Source organism: Hylobates moloch, unplaced genomic scaffold, assembly GCF_009828535.3.
Source record: "Hylobates moloch isolate HMO894 unplaced genomic scaffold, HMol_V3 SCAFFOLD_1, whole genome shotgun sequence".
Classification (NCBI taxonomy): Eukaryota; Metazoa; Chordata; class Mammalia; order Primates; family Hylobatidae; genus Hylobates; species Hylobates moloch.
Window position 1 is genome coordinate 137656219 of NW_026652276.1, and position 24391 is coordinate 137680609.

The 24391-nt window shown below is 41.1% G+C and overlaps 1 protein-coding gene across 1 annotated transcript; it reads left to right on the forward strand.

Annotated features, from left to right (window-relative positions):
* Positions 1-1150: 1150 nt before the first annotated feature.
* NEUROD6 (neuronal differentiation 6) lies at positions 1151-4692 on the forward strand. Its single transcript, XM_032758388.2, has 2 exons — positions 1151-1328; positions 2638-4692. The coding sequence occupies exon 2, from the start codon at positions 2659-2661 to the stop codon at positions 3670-3672; it is 1014 nt and encodes a 337-aa protein (XP_032614279.1). The 5' UTR covers positions 1151-1328; positions 2638-2658; the 3' UTR covers positions 3673-4692.
* The last annotated feature ends 19699 nt before the right edge of the window (positions 4693-24391 follow it).

Sequence of the window (24391 nt, forward strand, 5' to 3'; positions counted from 1 at the left end):
CTGGCTCCACAGTTCGTTTTATCTATAAGGCTTTGCCAGCTTTGCTTAACTGTTTCCACCCTGCTTTTGTTAAGAAGCAGCCAAAAGTGTGGAGTGGGGAAAAAAGATAAATCTGAAATACACCTGACACGGAAAAACAACTGGACACTGATAAAAGAACAAGAAGATATTTAAATTGATGTTGGTCTAGAGAAAAATGCGAGGACAAGATTTTTAAGAGAAAGAAAAAAATCTGAACGTTAAAAAAAAAAAAAAAAAACAGGAAAGCTAATCTTTGATTAAAGTACTCAGCAGAATGTCAGGGAGAGGAAGAGAGAAACCTAAGTGGTAATTTTTATGTTTACTGTGTCTGAAATGAAATGAGAAGGAATAAGCAAGTTAAAGCTGGGAAGAGATAAGGGACAATAAAAGAGTGAAGTTAGTGACTTTCTGCAGAGGACGAAGTATGTAGTTTGAAATCCTTAACAATGGACTTGCAGTGTCTCTGCAAAAGTTAGTGAAAGATACCAGCAAGTGTAGGAAGGGGAGTATTTGAGGATGTCTTTCACAGACCCCAGATGGAGAAGCTGTTCTTTTATTCCAAATCCCTAAGAAGCACAGAAGTCTTACATGTTAATAAAAGAACACACAGACACACACTCATAAGTTACATGCTGTGAAACAAAACAAGAAAATGAGACCTTTGTTGACCCCTGTTCACTTACACAAATCTTAGTTTGGTTAAACATCTTAAGACCAGTTTCCAGCTCCTTTTCACGGCTTTCTTTCCCTGGGTACCCAGGTGCACAAATGGGATAGTGATCTTTACAAAACAACATCATCAACAACAACAAAAACCTCTCGCTCACACAAAAGCCCACCTTGTAAATGAATGGAATATTAACGACCACCTAATACTTGCATCGTTGGCAGGGCGAAACTGAACACTAACACAGCTATTTCTACAGATTGCCAGTGAAACCGAAGCAGCTCGAGGAGAAATGCACCTACTGTACGTGAAATGCTGGTGCAGATTTTTTTCCTATCAGTCTAACCTTCTGTGTTGATGCATGAATGCTGGTACCCACTTACAGGGATGCCAGATGATCAGTGCAGAATGAAGGTCCCAAGAGAGAGGATCACATGGCTCTCTCTGCCCTGTGACGTCACTAGCAGATGGCATGGGTACCAGCTCTGGCAGTTGGCATCAATGTCACTTTTTAGAGATCAATGAGATAGTGCAGATATACACAGATCTAGAGACTCCAGGAGACGATGCTACACTCAGCCTGAAAAGATTTGGAAGACCCAAAATGAAAACTGATTATTGAATGAAATTAAAACCTAAGGTAATATAAATAAAGATATACTTCAATTGATGCTGGCTTTGCATGCAAGTATTTAAAGATACAGTGTCACTGTCTTATAGTATTTATATGCTCTTTGCCATCTATAACTTATCATATTTCATTCTTATGATGTAATTATCACATACTTTCACTGCTATTATGTAACACTGCAAGTATGTGGACATTACTAAGAGTTTGTGTATGTGTTCGTGTGTGTATGTGTGTGTTGAGGGGGCTGGAGATTGTTAAATTGAAAAGTCTCTGCTTTAATGTGCCTATTTGTTTGAAGACTTTAGATGAAAATACTTGCTGCTTCACCAAACAAAAACCAAAATGCATTTGAAACACATATTCTTTTCCCCTTTCATTTGGGATTCTGAACACACGTGCACAATTGCAGTCAGAATCCTTGGACCGTTCCTGTCAGATATTAGCTAGAGGGAGACTTCTATGGCTCGTAGAACAAAAACACTACGAGAGTGGTTTTTGTCCAGGATGATTTGAACAGCAGTAAACAGACAATTCTATTCTGAAAAAAATTAAATGTAAATAAAATCAGTCTCAATTTTTTTTTAATTAAAAGAAATTGCTAGTGATTTTTATGTTTTAAATTTATTTATAGAGTTTATTCCAAATTAGCCTAATCCCCTTTTCTTTTTGAAGCCTGGGAAAATAGTGCTCTTTTATGTAATTCTTTACTGATCAGAAAAAATCAGTTTAAAAATTGACTCTGATTATAAACTTTTCTTTAAATTTTTATATTCCCATATCCACATATCTAAATTCACAGTTGTGTGATACAGCAAATAAAGTTAAGGTTTTGTTTGTTTGTTTGTTTTAAAAAAAAAGAACACAAATTTGCCAGCTAATGGAGAGATAGTACTTTCCATTTTAAAAACTGGTTTATCTTCTCATTTTGTGCTCAGGGGAATTGGAATTAATGAAATTCTGCATTGCAATTTCATGTTTTGCATTTGCTTGGATTCCACAATCTTTTTTGGGGGTATTAAAATCCAGTTTAAAGGCAAAGAGAAATGGAGATGGTGGTGATATCACAATAATTATATGTTTCATTTTTATTTTCTTTTGATAATTTGCTCATATAAATTAATCCTATTGAATGCATCAATGTCTTCATAATTACTTATCTTCACAAACTCAAAATTATATTTAATGTTAAAAAAATCAGTCCCCGAATCAGTGTTTTTCATGTGTTTTTGTAGTCTTATGATTAAATAATTAAATATGTTTTAAGTGTATAAACTTTAAAAATGAAAACTCTTTAAATATTGTGCTGGCATTTTTTCAGGTAATTTAAGATTAGAGAACCATGTTAACACTACCGTTTGATGAGTCTGTTGTAATGCCAGAATCCCAGATGTGCAGAAAGTTTTCTAGAGAATGCGAGGACCAGAAGCAAATTAAGAAGCCAGAAAGCTTTTCCAAACAGATTGTCCTTCGAGGAAAGAGCATCAAAAGGGCCCCTGGAGAAGAAACCGAGAAAGAAGAAGAGGAGGAAGACAGGGAAGAGGAAGATGAAAATGGGTTGCCTAGAAGGAGGGGTCTTAGGAAAAAAAAGACAACAAAGCTGCGATTGGAAAGGGTCAAGTTCAGAAGACAGGAAGCGAACGCCCGCGAGAGGAACAGGATGCATGGCCTCAACGACGCTCTGGACAACTTAAGAAAAGTGGTCCCCTGTTATTCTAAAACCCAGAAACTGTCCAAAATAGAGACTTTACGACTGGCCAAAAACTACATCTGGGCACTTTCTGAAATTCTCAGAATCGGCAAGAGACCAGATCTGCTCACATTCGTCCAAAACTTATGCAAAGGTCTTTCCCAGCCAACTACAAACTTGGTGGCAGGCTGCTTGCAGCTCAACGCCAGGAGTTTCCTGATGGGTCAGGGTGGGGAGGCTGCACACCACACAAGGTCACCCTACTCTACCTTCTACCCACCTTACCACAGCCCTGAGCTCACCACTCCCCCAGGGCATGGGACTCTTGATAATTCCAAGTCCATGAAACCCTACAATTATTGCAGTGCGTATGAATCCTTCTATGAAAGTACTTCCCCTGAGTGTGCCAGCCCTCAGTTTGAAGGTCCCTTAAGTCCTCCCCCAATTAACTATAATGGGATATTTTCCCTGAAGCAAGAAGAAACCTTGGACTATGGCAAAAATTACAATTATGGCATGCATTACTGTGCAGTGCCACCCAGGGGTCCCCTTGGGCAGGGTGCCATGTTCAGGTTGCCCACCGACAGCCACTTCCCTTACGACTTACATCTGCGCAGCCAATCTCTCACAATGCAAGATGAATTAAATGCAGTTTTTCATAATTAATGAGGAAAATGAAAATAAACAGTGGTCATTCACCTCCCCCATCTAATTAAGACAAAGCAGATGCTTGTGGGCTGAGTAATTGGCACAACTCTATCTAAGGTGTTTACTAGTTTCTGAAGTGTGTTTCAACTATTGTGAGAATTTTCTATGTAATAATAAATCTCTTTTCGTATGAGAACTTCTTTTCCTTTCCTTTTGTCTGTAAAGCACTGTGATTCTGCTTCTACTGGAAAGATTTTTTTCTTTTTAATTTTCTTTTAAATTTAATTTGTTTGAACAAGGTGTCTAAGAATATACTGTTGAATAAAGACATGCACACAGCATAATTCAATGTCTATTTTGGTTGTACAGTAATTATAAAATGCATGTTATTAAAATCAGATGAGTAAAATGATGTGTTTATAATTATTAGGAATTATATATTATGTATCTTTTAAAAATTGAAATTTTAAAATATTGAGAATATCACTAAGCTGACAATGATATTGGGAGATGCATTTGCAACAATATAAAAAGCTATGCAATTTTCTTTTTATTAAGGATGAATCTAAATGCATTCAATTGGTAACTATTCCTCTTCAAGTATTTGCAGATGGGGCAACACGATATTTGGGTAGCTGATGTCATAATTTGGGGACAATTATCTCAATCATCAAGAAAAAATTTCAGCACTTGTTTTGTATTATTCATAAATTAACTGTACAGGTTTGTTATCACAATGTATAATTGTGTTTTTCCACCCCACATTTTTAAGGCAATTAAACATAGATATTTCCACTCGTAAAGGACATCTATTAGCTGTGATATTTTTGCATGCTACTTATTATTTCCTGGTACACAGCTGCTTTCTGTCTCCAATACTCCCCACTCCTCATTTCAGAAATATTTCTGGATTACAAAACCGTAGGAGCTAAAACAAATTTCTTAAACAAAATGGCCAAAGCGCTTACAAGAATTTTTTTTTTTTCAAGTGTCTTAAATGAAAGAAGAGGAGCCCATGAGGGTTAAACATCCTGGGGAAACAATGATAAATCCTGGTAACCTTCAGCTCGAGCCTAAAATCGGTGGCAAATTTCCAACAAACACCAGGGTGGATGTTAAAAATGGAAGGTTTTACTCTGCGCCGTTTAAATGTCTGGCCGATCAGAGGCTAAATTCTGTGTGATTAAAAGTTTCCTTACAAAGGCCACCAAAAACTTATTTTTAATAGCGCCTGGGGAGCTAAACCTCTTAAACAGGATTGAGTCTCTTCTACAACCATGGGTGGGATGGCAATGACCTCGCCAAGATGCCCTCTGGTGCAGTTTTGCCTCAGGGGGAGGAGCGGGGACAGCTGCGCAGACCGATGAGGGCAGCAGAAAGTGGGACGGGGGAGGTCTTGGGTGGGCCTGGCCAACCCTGCCCCTCGGAGGCCATGTGGGCACCGCCAGAGCCGGCGCAGGCCCGACCGGGCCTGGCGGGCGGCGCGGGGAGAGGTTGCTGGCGGCGTCGCGTCCCCTCCGTGGCCGCCCGGGCACAGGCTGCACTGCCCGTGTCCCGCCCGCAGTGGGCGCCCTGGGGGCCGGGGGCCTGCGCCCTGCGAGCCCGGGCCGCGGCGCCCACACTGACCTGGCCTGCCCAGGAAAGGGGCCGAGTGGCATGGAGAGCGGCGAGCGCACCGCAGCGCGCGGACCTGGAGGCTCTGCCCCGCACTCGCTCGGAGAGGGAGAAAGGGGGTCGCCCCTTCACCCACTCCTTGTGCCACAAGGAGGGACGCGGCGCAGGCGGCGATAGCTCCAGCTCTCTGTTGCCCAAGTGCAGCCGAGAGCTGACCCTACCCTGCCCCTCCCACGGCTGGCGGGACTTCCTGAGCCGAAGCTGAGAGGCCGGCGCCCCATTCTGCAAAGGACAGCGTCGCCCTTTCCCTCTACGCCTCCAGCTTTACGCTCCTGGGCCTTTGGTGCGCAGGGCAGCCGCCACCGAGGGGCAAAGGTGTCGAGCAGCTGCTGGCGCGGGTGCTGAACGCGCCCGTCTAAGCTGGTGTGTTAGCACCTGTTCATTCAAACCCCAGAGAGCGGGGGAAAAAAAGCCAGAGAGAGAGGAGGAACTGCGCCCCCCCCCCCGCCCCCCCGCCCCAGGTAGAGAGAAGTTTGCCCAAACTAGACAGCCGTCTGTCCCTTCTGCCTGTCTCTCTGCACTGGAGTGACTCGCGCTTGCTTCCTCCCATATGCGCACAAAACCTGCTTTCCCTGGCACTGTGTTCGGGACTGCCAGGCCTCTTTAAGTCCCCTCAGACACTAAGCGCCCGGCCATTGCTCACCCTGTCCGAGCAAACAGCAAGAAAGTGAAGAAGCATCTGGAAATGGAAGAATCTGGCCTTTTTGGTTTATTTTTTTAAGCGATCCTGTTAAATCACTAGCAGAATAGGTGTGGCTTCCCCCACCCCCCGCCCCCATCTTTCTCCCTTGATCCTTGCTCCAAGGTGACCCGCTGCCTGACTGAGAACAGCCTCGCGCCTGCTCAGAATCTTGGTTCAGACAGCTTTTGAAACCCGCACAGTCTTTCCGGGGTCACAAATTCATGTTGGAACGAGAGATTGCAACAGGAGATGTATCCTCCCGCCCCCCTCTGGCAATGTGGGAGAGCTAGGAAGAAAAGCAGCTGGCTGAGTGAGGAAGAAGCAAACCTCCAGGAGCTTCTGATCTCAGAGCTTTGTCCATAAGGAACTCAAGCAAAAAAGCCGGGTTTTCGGGCACAGATGCCTGAGAATATGAAATTTCTTCAAAAACTTGGATGCAAAAATGCAATGGATGCTCCCTTCTTCGGTAACGCTTGCCATGAGGGATAGTGTGTTGTGTGTGACCGGGTGTTGGGTGATCCTTGCGGCTTAGTCCTCCTTCAGATGCCCCTGATAACCCCTGGCATGGGACCCGCCCTTTACACACCACCCTGGCTGGCTGTCAGTTTGCTTCCCCAGCAGAGCTCTTCCTGTTCTCTCTTGATTGCAATCCTAAGAAATCATACGACTTGTTCATTCAAACACCAACATCACAGATGCCATGCACTGCAAAATCTTTTTAAGATAGCACTCCAGTAGAAGGGAAAATACTATAGTATAAAGAACATGGAAGAATTGGGGTCGGATAGGTTTGGGTTGAAATCCTTGCTCTTATTCTGACCTCATGATTCCCTCACCTCCCAGCATGAAAAATCTTTCTCTCTTCTGAATGCTTTTAACCATTATTGTCTTCCATATTGATTAGACATCTCTTCTTTTGAGCTGAATTATGTGAATCTTATATTTGCCTTCAAACAATTTTGTTCTTTTTCCTTTATTAGGATTAGGTTTTACATATATGTGTGTATGTGTGTATATATATATGATCTATATCTTTTATCTGTCAGGATATATATCTATACATCAATGAGTGGCCACAACAAAATAAAGATATATTTCTTTCTCATATAGAGAAGTCATGGGAGGTAGTCCAGGACTGATATGGTTGTGCCAGGGGCACCAGGGTCCTAGGCTCCTTCTACCTTTCTACTCCACTATCTTTAGTCTGGGGCTTCCATTCTCATTCACCTCCTGGCCCAAGATAGCTGCTGGAGTTCTAGACATTGCATCTTCATTCCAATTAAGAAGAAAAAAGGAGGTCTGGCACAATGGCTTAGGCCTGTAATCCCAGCACTTTGGGAGGCTGAGGCGGGTGGATCACAAGGTCAAGAGATTGAGACCATCCTGGCCAGCATGGTGAAACCCCATCTCTCCTAAAAATACAAAAATTAGCTGGGCACGGTGGCCCATGCCTGTAGTCCCAGCTACTCAGGAGGCTGAGGCAGGAGAATTGCTTGAACCCAGGAGGCAAAGGCTGCAGTGAGCCGAGATCATGCCACTGCACTCTAGCCTGGCTACAGAGCGAGAGTCTGTGAAAGGAAGGACGGAAGGAAGGAAGGAAGGATGGACAGACGGACGGACGGAAGGAAGGGAGGATGATAAAAGGATGTTCCACCCATCTGATCAGACTCCTTTAGAGAAATGTATAGAAGCCCCACCAAATGACTTCTACTGAGTAATTGTAGATTTAAGAGAAGTAGGGAAATAGATCCTTTTTAACAAAGTATATTGCCACCTGGAATAAAATCAGGTCCAATCAGTAAGAATAAAAGAGAAAATGGATGTTAGTTAGGCACCTAGCCATGCCTTGAACTCTACTGTCCACCCAATTCCTTCCTCGCCTGTCTGGTACCTTATATTTTTCCCAAGCATTCTCTTTTTGTTTCTATTACCTCTTTCTCCTTTGACCACATACATTTGTGTTATGAATGTCTCTTAGGCATCCCTTGCTTGCAGATGCTAGGTAAGATTTGTCCTTAAGTTCAGTCTCTCTCTCTCACCTGCAAAATGCATGACCTCAGGCCTCTCTCTGTCTGTGTTTTGAAGGCATGAAGGGACCTGCTTTCATCTCCCATCCCTATTTCTACCTGTGCCTTTTCTCGGTCATATTCCCCATGCCCAGATTGCCCCTGTTGATGCCACCTCCAATGAAACATTGTGTGGCTGGTGTTCTAGTCCAGCAGCCCACCTGATGGCACTGACCCACCTTTCACCTCAATCATCTTTTGGGCATTTGTACCCCCCTTTGAAACTGCTCTCTCTGGCTCTCATCACCTATCTCTGGTTCTCTGACCAATAAGGAAAAGTATGTTCTTATTTTAAAGAGCAGGCAGAGTGCCCAAGCTCCTGCTGGTAAAGTTCTCTTGCTTTAACCACCCAGCCCTTTTGGTTCCAGGTCACTCAGCCACTCCCGTGTGCTGGGTCAGGGTAAGTTCAAGTGTAGCGTCATTGGATACTCAGAGCAATTGCAACATGGCTCCCTTCAGGCCTGTTTCTGAATGTCCTCATGTATTCTGATACCTTCCCTATTTATGGGATATCCTCCCTCTTCCACAGGGGTCCTGTTTCTTCATCAGGTACTCAATGAAAATCCAAATTAGGAGAATGTTCAAGTTATTCTCTTGAGCAGCTCTATACCAGGGATGTAGGAAGAGAGGGTCTACAATCTGTCCTCTCATGCTAGAGTATATCACATGATGCTCTAACCAAGGCAAAGATAGAGCTAATTGGAGACCCAAATTGGAGAACCAAAATAAAACAACAATCAAACACCTTTATTCATCCTAAAGCCCCAACTAACCGCTCATTCTTTTTCTTTCCCAGAGTTCTCAATAAATACCTGACACAGAATACCTCAACTTCTTCAGTGCCTTCTCTCTTTGATCTCCTCTTTGATCTTCTTCTATGGTATCACCCAGTTGAGACTGAATGTTGTAATATTTACTCTAACTTCTATGATATCATTTGGACAAAGAATACTGGTGGGTGCTTTTTTTTTTTTTTTTAAGGTGTTGAAAACCATTAATAAAACAACTAGGCTATCAGATTGAAAAAGTGAGCTGGAAATCTCAAGACAGAAGGCCCTGAGTGCCAACTAAGCAGCTATGGAAGATCACTGCAGGCCGTAAGTTCGAGGACCCAGCTTTGTCCACGGATGCACATTAGCCTGTGCCCTTGGACAAGTGACGCAACTGCCCATTCTCAATTTCCAGTCAAATAAAGATCATAAGAAGTAAAACAAGTTACTTAAGTCCAATGACTCTTCTTCAATTCTACTCTCTTTGCTTTCTAGCTGCCCCAGCCCTCTCAAGCTATTGGGGCTCTCCTCACCCTTGTTCACTTTTCTTCAACTCTTCACCAGCGCTTAGCCCTCTGCACCTCTCTCCACTGCATCAGTGATCCCACTTCCCATCTCCTGTCCTGTCTACATGAGGACTGCCCAAGCTGTGCTGTAGCCCACCAAATATCTTCACTTGGATATCCCACTCTTAAAACTCACTGTGTCTAGAATGAAGCCCTGTCCAAAACACTGCCTCTCCTGCCAGCCCCTTCCAGAACATTCCTGTAGCTTCTTGTGAGTAAACTCACTGAGCCTTCTTTGATTAAATGAGATTGGGAATATGAAAAGCACTTTGCAAAAAAAATGATATTAAATATTTCTCCTATTTCCTTCTCTTTCTGGCTGTCCCCTTTCAAGTTAGTCTCCAGGTTCTGTTGATTTCTTCTTCTCACTTCACACCTGGACAAATATCCTGATCTCCAACTAATGTCCCCCGCACCACCTTCCCTACAACCAGCCCACTCCCCAATGCCAAATTAATCTTCCTAAAATACTGCAACACACCAGTACCTTAGAGAAACACCTTTCATGGTTCTCATTGTCTATCCAATAAGTGATAAAATGCATTTCAATGTTTATTTATATAAATCCTCTCAATTAAAACTACAGACAATTATTGACATTATATGTAACACTTTAGAATTTATAAAGTCCTTTTCACATATTCACCTTATTTAGTCCTAAGAACATAGTCACAAAGTAACACTTCCCATGATCTTTATTTTACCAGAAACTGAGAATTACCAAAGTCATTCCACTGTCTATAGATACAGACATAATGGACGTAGCTGGCCAAAGCTGGCTTCTCATACTTTCACTCTCAACATTTCACGGCCCCTTAGTTGGCACTGAAGGCCTGTATAGGGATCCCCAGCCCACTTTTCTAACCCAAAATCTCATTTCATTGTATCAGTGATACATGGTTTCCACCAGCTTTTTTTTTTTTTTTTTTTTGACAAAGTCTTGCTCTGTGGCCAGGCTGAAGTGCAGTGGTGTGATCTCCGTTCACTGCAACCTCCGCCTCCTGGGTTCAAGTGACTCTCCTGCCTCAGCTTCCTGAGTAGTGGGGACTACAGGCGCGCATCACCACTCCTGGCTAATTTTTGTATTTTTAGTACAGACAGGGTTTCATCATGTTGGCCAGGATGGTCTCGATCTCTCGACCTCATGATCCGCCCACCTCAGCTTCCCAAAGTGCTGGGATTACAGACGTAAGCCACCTCGCCCGGCCAACTTTTTTTTTTTTTTTTTTTTTTTTAAGCAGCAGTATGTATGCTTTATTCAAAGGATATCTTAGGAGTCAGTCTACACATGGAAACGTTTCTGCTCCTGGTGAACACAGGTGTGGAGGGCCAGGAACCAAGACCCCCTACCCTACATGCCCTAGCTCTGGAGGTGTCTCTGAGGAGAAATCTTATGATCATTTTTTTCTTTTTCTTTTCTTTTGTTGAGAGAGGGTCTGACTCTGTCACCCAGGCAGGAGTGCAGTGGTGCAGTTAGGGCTCATTGCAGCAATCCTCCCATATCATTTTTTTATTTTTTCCCTAAAGATGAGGTCTCACTATGTTGTCCAGGTTGGTCTCAAACTCCTGGGCTCAAGTAATCCATTCTACCTTGGCCTCCCAAAGTGCTGGGATTACAGGCATGAGCCACCATGCCCAGCTTTTTTTAAAAAAATAGAACAAGAATTTTATCACTCCCACTCAGTAGTTCCTGGGGACTTTGATGTTAAGTCATCCATAATTTGAGAAATACCAGGAATCTTAGTAATCTCAGTGACCATCTTTAACACCATCTTTACAGGGATCTCATTGACAGGTGTTCCAGGTATACTAGTCATGAAGTCACTAGTAAAAAAGGTTCAAATAATCACAGTTCTCTGGCAGGGTTTGAGGAGAGAGGTTTGATGGCCTCTGTTCTGCAGAACCACACCCGTAAGGTTGGACCTGTTTACTGCACATCTGTCTGCCTTCATGTCTTGCAGTGCACCACCTGTTAGAGATGGTCGCTTTTCTCTCCTTCAGCTTCTCAAATTCCCATGTGCTTCAAGGTCACCTCCTACATGAAGCCACCCAGATCCCTCCAGCCTACAATGGCATCATGTTGCTCTGAAACCACAGCCCTGTTGTTTCAACCACACAATTGTCAATTAAATTTTCGGTGCCTAAATTATGGACATTTAAAAGTCTTATTTAGAACATGTATTGCTATTTAGCTTATACAGATCACCAGCTTGTACGCTCCTTGAGAGCAACATCAATGTTCAATCCTTTTTGTGTCCCTACAGTGCCTGCACTCATTAAATTCTTGATTCATAGATTGTACTTAGGGATATAGCTCTGTTTTAATTAGAGAATAAACCAAATTGAAAGACAAAGCAGCATGAACTTACACATCCAACAACAATTGACAGTGAGCAACCATCAGAAGGTTCAGATTTTTCACCCTTCAAGTAAGAATAATGACAATTATGTCATATGAATTTGGTGAAGGTTCAATGCAATCATATAGAAAAAATACTTAGCTCACATCATGATTCAAAGTAAGCACATCATCGATGAAACTGACTACTATTTCTGTTACTAGTGTGGTATGCACATTAACCCCTGCTAAATCTGAACAATGTAAGCAACAATGTTTTTCAAAGTGAAGGTTCAATCCCAGTAGCATGTTGTGATATAAATTTGGTCTCGTGGATGTTATCAATATATTTTTTAATACAATAGAAAACAGAGTCTCTTACACATAGTAAAAGCAAAGTTCATCTAAAACTTTGCTTTAGACACACACACACACGGTATGATGTCAAATGTCAAAAAAGTTGGAAAGCCACTAATCTGGAAGATATCTGTGGTAGCACAAATGTGTGAGAAGATCAGAGAATTCAGGCTCTGCAATGCCTGAACCCCAACTTCTGAACTGTATTATATCATGGCAAATCCTATCACACCAAAAAGGTGAGAATTCCTGGGAGAATCCCCTACAGAATCACCTGCTAGTTTCCAGGGATGACTTTTGCAATGTAGCAAGAACCACTAAGATGCCAAGTCAGGAGCCTTAGTTCTTATTTCTTGCCAGAGTTTGGAAAAGGCAGTACTGTATATAAGAACTCTAAGTGGTGGTCTCAGCCCAAAATCTCCTTAAGCTGATAAGCAACTTCAACAAAGTCTCAGGATACAAAATCAACGTGTGAAAATCGCAAGCATTCCTATACACGAATAATAGACCCAGAGCCAAATCATGAGTGGACTCCCATTCACAATTGCTACAAAGAGAATAAAGTACCCAGGAATAAAACTTACAAGGGATGTGAAGGACCTCTTCAAGGAGAACTACAAACATTGTTTGAGGAAATAAGAGAGGACACAAACAAATGGAAAAACATTCCATGCTCATGGATAGGAAGAATCAATATCATGAAAATGGCCATACTGCCCAAAGTAATGTATAGATTCAATGCTATCCCCATCAAGCTACCATTGACTTTCTGCACAGAATTAGAAAAAACAACTTCAAATTTCAAATGAACCAAAAAAAGAGCCCATACAGCCAAGACAATCCTAAACGAAGAGAACAAAGCTAGAGGCATCATACTACCTGACTTTAAACTATACTACCAGGGTACAGCAACAAAAACAGCATGGTACTGGTACTAAAACAGATATATAGACCAATGGAACAGAACAGAGATCTCAGAAATAATGCCACACATCTACAACCATCTGATCTTTGAGAAACCTGACAAAAACAAGAAATGGGGAAAGGATTCCCTATTTAATAAATGGTGTTGGGTAAACTGGCTAGCCATATGCAGGAAACTGAAACTGGGCCCCTTCCTTACACCTTATACAAAAATTAACTCAAGATGGATTAAAGATTTCAATGTAAGACCTAAAACCTTAAAAACCCTAGAAGAAAACCTAGGCAATACCATTCAGGAAATATGCATGGACAAAGACTTCATGACTAAAACACCAAAAGCAATGGTAACAAAAGCCAAAATTGACAAATAGGATCTAATGAAACTAAAGAGCTTCTGCACAGCAAAATAAACTATCATCAGAGTGAACAGGCAACCTACAGAATGGGAGAAAATTTTTGTAATGTATCCATCTAACAAAGGGCTAATATCCAGAATCTACAAAGAACTTCAACAAATTTACAAGAAAAAAACAACCCCATCAAAAAGTGGGTGAATGATATGAACAGACTCTTCTCAAAAGAAGACATTTATCGGGTCAACAAACATATGAAAAAAAGCTCATCATCACTGGTCATCATAGAAATGCAAATAAAAATCACAATGAGATACCATCTCACACCAGTTAGAATGGTGATCATTAAAAAGCCAGGAAACAACAGATGCTGGAGAGTGTGTGGAGAAATAGGAAAACTTTTACACTGTTGGTGGGACTGTAAACTAGTTCAACCATTGTGAAAGACAGTGTGGCGATTCCTCAAGGATCTAGAACCAGAAATACCATTTGACCCAGCAATCCCATTACTGGGTATATACCCAAAGGATTATAAATCATTCTACTATAAAGACACATGCACATGTATGTTTATTACAGCACTGTTCACAATAGCAAATACTTGGAACCAACCCAAATGCCCATCAATGATAGAGTGGATAAAGAAAATGTGGCATATATACACCATGGAATACTATGCAGCCTTAAAAATGGATGAGTTCATGTCCTTTGCAGGGACATGGATGAAGCTGGAAACCATCATTCTCAGCAAACTAACATAGGAACATAAAACCAAACACCGCATGTTCTCACTCATAAATGGGAGTTGAACAATAAGAACACATGGAGGGGAATATATCACACTGGGGCCTGTCATGGGGTGAGGGGCTGGGGGAGGGATAGCATTAGGAGAAATACCTAATGTAGATGACGGGTTGATGGGTGCAGGAAACCACCATGGCACGTGTATACCTATGTAACAAACCTGCACGTTCTGCACATGTATCCCAGAACTTAAAGTAAAAAAGAACTGTAAGGAAAAGATGATAAAGAACTGGGATCCATTTAACGTTAGGAAGGAGAAGAGGAGCCCAGTAAGTTCAAAGACCTTACACTGAAGTATAAAGCAAGAACAACAAGAAAAAAATGTCTTGAAGCACCTATCAGCATTGTCTGCAAGAATCCAATCAAGTCCTGGATTCACTAGGTTGGGATCCCCAAGCATGGCTGGGCATTGAGTCACCCAGGGATTGTTTCTGGAGTACCAGTTCTCAGGCTCCACTTCCACCTACTGAATCACTGGGCCACTTCATTATATGGCCCACATACATTCTTGGAATGCCATCAGCAGACGTATTCCACATCATTAAACAATAAACACAGTCTTGGAAGTGACAGATAAAGGCTAGTGAAAGGAAAGCTGCCATACCTTGGGCCGAATATTACAGCCTTTCAGCTCTCAGCAAGACAGTTGGATACAGAAAATTGGATGCAGATGATGGGATAGGACAAGAGGAGGATGAATTCCAGATGCCCATTTGAATTTGTGACAATGAGAAAGAAAGAGTGAAGTCAGAACATGAGCCACCCTAGCCTTTGTGGAGTAGCAGTGAAGTAGTATCACAGGTATGTGATATGCCTAGATAAAATGGCAGCTTTTCTTTCCCACCTCTGAGTAGTTAGTGCTCTAGTCAAAAAGTTGTGTATGCATATTGAAGATCCTGGGATTTGTCATCAGAAAGCAATGATCCCCAAACATTTTGGCATTCTTCCCTGTTCAATTTTGAAATATACCTACACTCAAATTTCCCTTGCTGAACATTCTATAATTTATTTTCAAAATATAAGTGAAGTATGTTAGTCATGAGATTTTTAAGTGTTTGTGTGTGAGACACAACTTGAGATAAAAGGGGACATCCTAGTGGATTGAGAGCTGGGACTGTCACTCCTCATTTGTGAAGGAGGAATCCAGACTTGCAGTAGCCCTGGGAACACTGAATGCAGCCAACCTCACAGCAGTGTCTCAACGGCAGTGCCACATAATAGCAATTAGGGTTGTGTGCTTGTTATAATGGAAAAATTGTCTGTGTGCATGTTCTACAAGATCCTCTCACAGATTTGGAGAATAAAAAAGATATCCTCCAATTAATTTTTAAAATGTTATTCTCTACTACATCTGGAGAATTACAAATTAAGATGCTTCAGTCTCTATAGGATGACTATGCAAGGAGTGGGAGGTCCCACATCATAGCAAGGAGGATCTAGACAGGAATGCAGACTGGCCAACACCTTCCAGGAACTTGAACTATGGGGAAAAAATTTTCACTCTCCCAGTTGGTTATTTCAGGGCTCTATAGCCATATCTTTCCATTAGCTGGTGACTTGATGGTCATGAAAAGAGGGGTAGAAACGCTGTCAACTTTCCTTACAAAAAACAAGGGCAATACTTTGGCAGTTGCTGTATGTCTTCAACTAAATCTCAAAACAGTAGGTCTTAGCCTTCACATTTTCTGTCTGAACAAGGGAAGGAAACCAGAGGATTCAATAAGAGCTGTTCATTAATTGTACAATTCTTTATCGAGTCCCTACCCTAATGAATCCTCTGCTGCTCCGGGCAATGAGAATGCAATGAAGGAGGAGGAAGTGACAAGCTCCCGGTGTTTGTGGGGTTTCTAATGTAGTGAGGATGTCTATGCGTCTTTTCACCCAGTCATCACTGTTCAGGACATCCCACACCAGGTGCTACGCAATGTGCGGGAAGAAGGTAGACTCAGTGGTGAACAGCGTAGATGTAGTCCCTGCTCTCTTGAAGCCTGAATAATCAAGGCCCAAAGACCATCCATTTTTCCAACAAATATCTATTACTAAACTACAGTTTATCAGACAGCACACTAGGTGTGGAGGATATAAAAATGTAAAAGACACAACTTCTACCCTCCAAGAACAAGGAGTACAAGATGAGAGACAGATATATAAATTATAAATATAAATAAGTAAATCAAAAGCTTTAGTGGAGGGGACACAGATGGAGGCACTGTCTGCTCAGCTTGGGCAGGGCCATAGAGGGGCCAGGAGAGGAGCTTCCTGGAGGAACAGGTACTTGACCACGACCATGTGGGTCAGAGGTCAGGGATATTTCTCAGGTGGGCCAGTGTGGGAACTTCATTTCCAGATTATTTCTCCTGTTATTTCTTTCCAGATGGAAGTGTGACACTCCCAGCCTCCCAGTACCTCCTATACCCTTCTCTCTAGGGACAGAATGCCTTCGTCTGATTGGAAGGTATCGGGAAGGAAAAGTGGGCATGCTTGGCTCAGCTCCTCCTTCTTTCCAGCCAGCCCGAGTTAAGGAACCGTGGGAAGCCTGCAATGGTTCAGGGTCTTCTGTGATTATTTGGAATAGTCTGTCCAATTCCAGGGTTGAGTTGGCAAGTACGTGTAGCTCATGCTCCAAGAGACATTCTTTGACCTCCACTTTATCAGTTATAAACTTGATCTTTGGCTTCCATTTGCCTTATTTCTTATTTCTTGTTTATTATTATTATACTTTAAGTTCTAGGGTACATGTGCACAACGTGCAGATTTGTTACATATGTATACATGTGCCATGTTGGTGTGCTGCACCCATTTACTCATCATTTACATTAGGTATATCTCCTAATGCTGTCCCTCCCCCTACCCCCTACCCCCACCCCACAACAGGCCCCGGTGTGCGATGTTCCCCACTCTGTGTCCAAGTGTTCTCATTGTTCAATTCCCATCTATGAGTGAGAACATGCAGTGTTTGGTTTTTTTGTCCTTGCGATAGTTTGCTCAGAATGATGGTTTCCAGCTTCATCTATGTCCCTACAAAGAACATGAACGCATCCTTTTTTATGGCTGCATAGTATTCCATGGTGTATATGTGCCACATTTTCTTAATCCAGTCTATCACTGATGGACATTTGGGTTGGTTCCAAGTCTTTGCTATTGTGAATAGTGCTGCAATAAACATATGTATGCATGTGTCTTTATAGCAGCACGATTCATAATCCTTTGGGTATATACCCAGTAATGGGATTGCTGGGTCAAATAGTATTTCTGATTCTAGATCCTTGAGGAATTGCCACACTGTCTTCCACAATGGTTCTAAGCAATTGGATTCAAAGAGAAACGGGTTGCTACTTATTGAGAGCTCCCTCTGAGACTCTAAGAGGTTTCAAGTAGAAATGTTCTCCTAGGAAGGGGGAGGTACAAATCACTTTCAAGAATTGCAAGTTCTGTTTGACTTGGGTGTTTGGAGTAGCAGGGATTTGCCTAAAGTGAGCCTGGAGAAGCTGGCCAAGGCAACATCGTGGAGAGCCTTGTAGGTCTGCAGAGGAGTCAGCCGAGGGATCCTCCACAGAGGAATGCATCAGCAGATTTGCATTTTAGAAGGATTGCTGCACTATGGTAGCAAAGTGATAGCTGCAATCTGAACCGGGGAACCAATTAGGAAATAGCTCCAGTGAAAGACGGCAGTATGCTAGAAAGGAGAGGAGAGGTTTCAGGGGTGATTAATAGAGAGAAGCAAGAGTATGCACTGCCTGAATCTGGAAACCGAGGAAGAGAGGAGGGGGGAAGAACACACACATATGTGACCTAGATCGGGAAGGTTGGGGTGGGATGGTGATGAGACCCTCAGTTTTGAACTTGTTGAGACTAAGTCTCTTGTGGAAAGTCCTGATTGAGTTAGGTACTAGGCGGTTGAATGGCAGCTCTCTATATCTGAAGTTGAAGAGAGGTCTGAGCTGCAGTTGTGGACTTAGGGGCATGGATGGGCTCAAAATCGGTGGAGGGCCTGAAAAGAAAAGAGAAGCAAGACCAGAGTTTTAATACTTAGTGTTCTGATTACAGCTCCTTGTCAGTATTAAATATTATGCAGGAGAAGCTCTCTGTTTGTATTTGGAGTTATTATTCCAGAATTCTCCCAGAATTACTGCAGAACAGTACTGTAAGCGACAATACCAGGTTTTTAATTTTTTGGTTACGATTAAAGACCACACAAAGGCAAAACACAATTTTAATAACAAGATTTGTGAAACAATATTGCTGTAAAGTTTTCAAAACTTCTTTGTTGTATAGTTTTGTGTCATAGAATCAGATATGGTAACAAGAAAAAGTTAGTAACCTAACTCAAAACCATTCTATTAGCTGAGCTGAATGACACATTTAGAAAGTGACTGGAGATATTTTTTTTCAGCCTCTCTAATGATCAGTATCCTTATTTGCATTTGTGAGATCCATAACATATTTATTGACAGCATTTGGGGGGAGATTAAATTAACAATGTAGTAAAGCATTCTGTCACATAGTCAGTGCTCTATAAGTAATGATTATTGTGATTATTTGCGAAGGAGCTGAGCATTTTTAGTAATACAATTGTAATTCTGCATGCAGATCACCCACAGCAACAATTTGAAAGTATGAGCTGATTTCCCTTTTGTTATGACCTCCTTCATTGCCGGTCTGTGTTTATTCTGGGAAGGCCAACTAATTTTAGTATTATCCCAAATCAAATAGAATTAAGAAGAAAAATGTGTAGCCAAAACCAAATTACAATATATGTTAACGGTCATATATAAACACTATATTATTTGTGAATGCAGATTTTTCATACCACTGTCCCATATTGTCAGAGATCCCCTTTGACATGGAGCCTAAGAAGATGAGGGAAATAGGCCACCTGACTTAGTTGAGACCCTCCCAACCCTCTCCACCCCAATAATAGAGAAAAGGCTACTTCCCATGGAGAGAAAGGAAATGAACATTAATTGGTATTTTTGAAACTATTTCATGACCATCATTATGTTGACTTCACACTTCATCTCATATAGTCCTCTGGACAGTGCAGGGAGAGGGATATGGTATGGCAACTCCATTTTACAGACAAAGGTTGAGATTCAGAACAATGAAGCAACTTGCTCAAGCTCATAGAGCCAATCAACAGTGGATCTAGGATCCAACCCAGGTCTCTGTGACCAGCAACCTCACAATCTCTCCATGCACCTCCGTTCCCCAAAGAATTACAGTAGTTCACATTTAACAAGGCTTCTTCAAGGCAGGCCCCATCTAAGCACCTCATGTGTACTTTTTCTTTAATCCTCCTAACAACATGGGGGGTACATACTATTACAAGCCACATCAGGAAACTGAGACGCAAAAACTTGCCCAAGACTATACAGTTAATAAGCAGTGAGTTAAAAATTCCATCCAAGGGAGTCAACCTCCAGATCTTACACTCTTCAACTCTAAACTAAAAGGCCTCACTTAAGAAAACCAACCATAATATTCCAAGTTTTAAGGTGACATGAAAGCATGTTGAGTTTCAACCCAGCAAGGGAGAAAAAAATGATGTTATATGATAAAGACAAATCACCTATAAAATAGGGGGGAAAATTCTTGCAACAATTCAGCTCCTACCTGGTTGTTCTAGAATAGTGGACTGTTTCCAGGTATTAACATACATATTGTTTATCAAGTAAGTTATCCAGTCTGAGCGAAAGAATTTTCTCTCCAAAAATTTTGTGTTAGAGGAAATAGTAAATGAACTCTTAAGCTTTCAAAATGATAATCTAGCATTGCTTAAAAGTCTACAAATTTGTTCCTAAATGTATTTAAATCTTACCAGCGAACATGATTCTGGTTATTAAAAAGTAATTCTGGAGAAATTAGCTTGCAGCTACAAAATTAATATAATTCATTTATTACTTGCAGCCACAAATCAAGATGCTGTTAACGCTGCTACACACAATTTAATATGCACAGTAAGTTTCCATATGGCTTCAATTTTAGGTTTCTGGTCACTCCATTGAATCATTTACAGAATAGCCCAGCATGTCTAGTTAGAGGGCACTTGACCTAACTGAAATGTGAAGCATGTACTGTCAAACTGTGAAATTAAAGTTTTGGTTTATGTCTCATTTTTATTGTATAAAGCAAGAATATATTTTTAAATTTATAGCCATACTACTAAATAGAGATATAGTGATGGAGAAAAGCCCAAAGCATTCAATCTTCAATACTAGCCAAGACTCTTCTATTTTTTCTGGTTCCCAACTTCCTTCTTATTTTCAGTATTTTTCCTAAAAAGATGTAGGAGAAGGAGGACACACACACACACACACACACACACACACACACACACACACACTCCTATTTGATTTAAGAAGGTTGGGATAAAAGAATTGTTCAGAGCTTAAGCCCTCATGAACAGTATGGTGTCATTTTTTTCATGACTAGATTTCATGCCTCCATTTACAAGAAATTCAAGTTTTATAATAAATGAGATACACACAACTTACATCATCCCAGAAGAGCAATAAACATGATAATTACACTTCGTATCTCAGGCCTCAGAGATAGGGAATGTCTCTCACCTGTGTTTTCCTTTACTGTTTCATTTTCTGCAGAACTTATGTCCCTTGAATTGCATCCTTGAGTCTCTCAGTGTGTTTTGTAGTGGAGACTTCTTTTCTCCTTGGCCATTCCCACCATGAAGGCTGGTTGAATAGACTAGACAACTCAAATCACCTTTATTCCAGAATTTGTCCTTCATCTCTCTGTCAATCATGATGAAGTCCGTGATGACATCACTATGTTTTACTCTATATATCCTGACAGATTCTTTTCTGCTGTCACTTTCAAAAGTTAAACTGCCAAGAGAAACCTCTGATTCAGAAAATAAAATAGTGGCAGTGATTTAGCTTCTCAACTTTACATTTGGCAATTGCACACTTTTGCTTCTGTTCTATATAGGAGGGGCAGTGGATAAGCAGGAAAAGAGAAGAGGAGCTGAGAATATAGAAAGGCAATAAATCTTTGCTCTGATTTCTACCAAACAATGATGTTCTCATTAGAAAAGGAAGCAAGGCTAGATGAGAGAAGCAACCCCAAAGAGTTCTTATTCTCAAACTGACATAAAGGTGCACATCTCTGCAGAAGTCTTTTGTATTTTGATCTTAAGCTAAAAAAAAAAGTGGAGTATTTAGAAAAGAAACATTCTATAAAGATCTGTGAAGAAAATGAGGTAACTGTTAGGGACTAGCAAAAAAGGAACTGAATTATACCCAGCAGTTTATTTCAAAGCTTGTTAGAATAATGATACGTTCCTTCTGAATGATACTTTTAAATATTACTTTACAAGAATTATCACAAGAACTCTTTTGACATATTGTGGCAAATAAATGTAATTACCTGTCTCCCATTGTGAAAAAGCAGAGAAGTTTGAGAGAAGTAAGGTGACATCCAAATTCACACTGTTAACAAGTGGCAGAATTTAAATTAGATCCAAGTCTTTCAACACCCAGTCCCATAGTTCTGCCATAGCATTGCTCGAAAAGACCTGGTTGATGTTGAAGTTTAGTTATTTTAATAAAGTAATGCAAAATCTTGCTTTAAGAATGAGACTAGGCCAGGCACAGCGACTCACGCCTATAATCCCAGCATTTTGGGAGGGTGAGGCAGGCAGATCACAAGGTCAGGAGTTCAAGACCAGCCTGACCAACACAGTGAAACCCCATCTCTACTAAAAATAAAAAATAAAAAAAATTAGCCAGGTGTAGTGGTGTGTGCCTGTAATCCCAGCTACTCAGGAGGCTGAGGCAGGAGAATCCTCTGAACCCGGGAGGTGGAGGTTGCAGTGAGCCGAGATCGCACCACTGCACTCCAGTCTGGGTGACAGAGCGAGACTCTGTCTCAAAAAAAAAAAAAAAAAAAAAAAAAGAATGAGACAACTAATCTGACTTGCATATTTCCCGGAAGCAGTGGACCATAGTATCTGTTTTATGACTTTTAAGGATTAGTTATATTTCCTTGAAAATTTTACTACAAATCTAAATACATAAGATGCTTACAAACATCGTAAATCTATCCACTTAAATATAGACTCCAGACCATGGTAAAAGATATATTCTGGCAAGAGACCTAAGGAGGGTCATGAACAGATTGGGTGACTTAGTATAGGAGTTGAGGAAAGATACTGGTTAAGAGAATCTAGGAGAAAAAGACAATCTGCATCATGGATTCCCTTTTGTCCTCCGCAATACAAACATGCATTGCCCATCTCGCTCTCGATTCCTGGGGTATTTATTCCATCATCTTATCATATTGTATTTATTCACTTTGTCAACCTTCTATATGAACACTCTATAAATGTCTGTGTAAGGCCATATGCATTCTATCAAACTGTAAATCCTGGTCATGTTGTTGATTCACATAGCATTTGATATAGCATTCAACACAGTTATTCTGCACATAGCAGGTGCTCAATAAATGTTTAACCAAATCTATTTACATTATATCCAGAAAGTATCCTATGGGTTTACCAAGTGCTATCCCTGTCAAAGATGATGAGAATGAGTTTGATTTGTGTCTCATATCAGTATGAAATGCTAATTTCTTATTTGGTCACTGAATGTCAAGTATCCAGGCTACCATGTGGAGTCTGACATATAGTCAGTATTAAAAAGCACCCCACTGCAAGAATTAAACATAGTTATATTTTGTATGTGTCAGTTTCTGCAGAGAATCCTAGAAGGAAGTAGGATCTCTTTGAATGTCTTTTAAGAAGTTTAGAAAATAGCAGGCATTGCCCCTTTAAGAAATCACTTGTGTCAAAATGTTGGTCAGAGGTCGAGCTATAAAACTACAAGGAGATTAGTAAAAAGTTCTAGTGAGTACACTTTCCTAGTTATTTGTTAATGGAAGGGAAAACTCAGCTTCAAAGGGCAGAAAGCCAGGCAGGAAAATAATGAGGCGGAGGAAAATTACTCCCTTCTGATTGGAAAAGTATCATTAGGAGGGAATCACACTGAGGAGCCCTGGTGGGGCTCTGATCTCTCCCTTCCAGCTTGTCCTAAGCAATGTGGGGCAGAAAACCACGTGAATCTGAAAGCTGAAAAAAACATCAGGCCCAGTCCTTTTGTAAACAGAGAGATGGGGGACTGTGCGGTTGCATATAGAGCACTACATGGCAAACGACAGAGAGAAGAACAAACGTCAACTTTTCCACCATTTGTAACGATTGCTCACCTGAGTTGCCCTAAAACCCAGATATTCAGGACAACATCTCAGAATTTAAAGCTGTAGACTTCCAACTCTTTCTGTCCAGGTCTATGTTGGACACTGAATCAGGGTTACAGTAAGAGGGAACTGGTGGCAGTTGCTTGACAACAGTTGAAGAGTAATGAGAAGGTACCTACATGTTTACATGATTATATTCTTAATAACGTGTCCTATTTATATCACTCTCAAAGTGTTATATAACACAGATAACTGTGCATCGAGTTTTAAACAGCTGTGTAACAAAAACTCACCATTCTGCTTAGTGTCACTATTCCTCTCTTGGAGCAATTTTCCTTCTTCCGAGAATGGTGTTTTTGTACTAATATTACAGATTCTGGCTATGTGATCATAAGCCCATTGAGTGCTCAACCTAGCCAGCCAAGGGAGGCCTTCCTCTATGAGATCTTTGCGGTCTGCTCTGTTCTTCAGGGTGGTACTAGGGTGTGTTGCTTGTTAGTCTTTGTCTGGCTGACTAAGCATCTACCATTGTGAGCAATGAGGTGCACTTCTATTTGCTCAAGTCCCATAGTAGATGTTCTGTTTTATTGGGCTCCTCTAGAAGCTGGGACAGCATTTGTTGTGCCGTCTCTGTCCCATAGGCTTGGGGACCCTGGGAATCCTGGCTGTTTGCACCAAAGTGCCTTCAAAACTTCTTGCCAGAGCTCAAAGATTTTTAAGCAAACATGAGTCCTGTATGCTTTCTCAACACACCAGAGTTTTTAAATTGAATGTCCAGATTAGGTTTTAAGATTTTATTTGCTTGTTTTAATATTTGTTAACTTTTCATTATTAGTTCTGATAGTAAAGGTATTGCATGTTCATTCTAGAAATTTATAGAAGTCTAACAGACTATAAAATATGTCCTATCTTCTATCTCTACAAATTATGCCTTCATAATGACTGATAAAAAAAAAAAGGCCAAGTTCAAACAGAGAATACTCTGGCTCC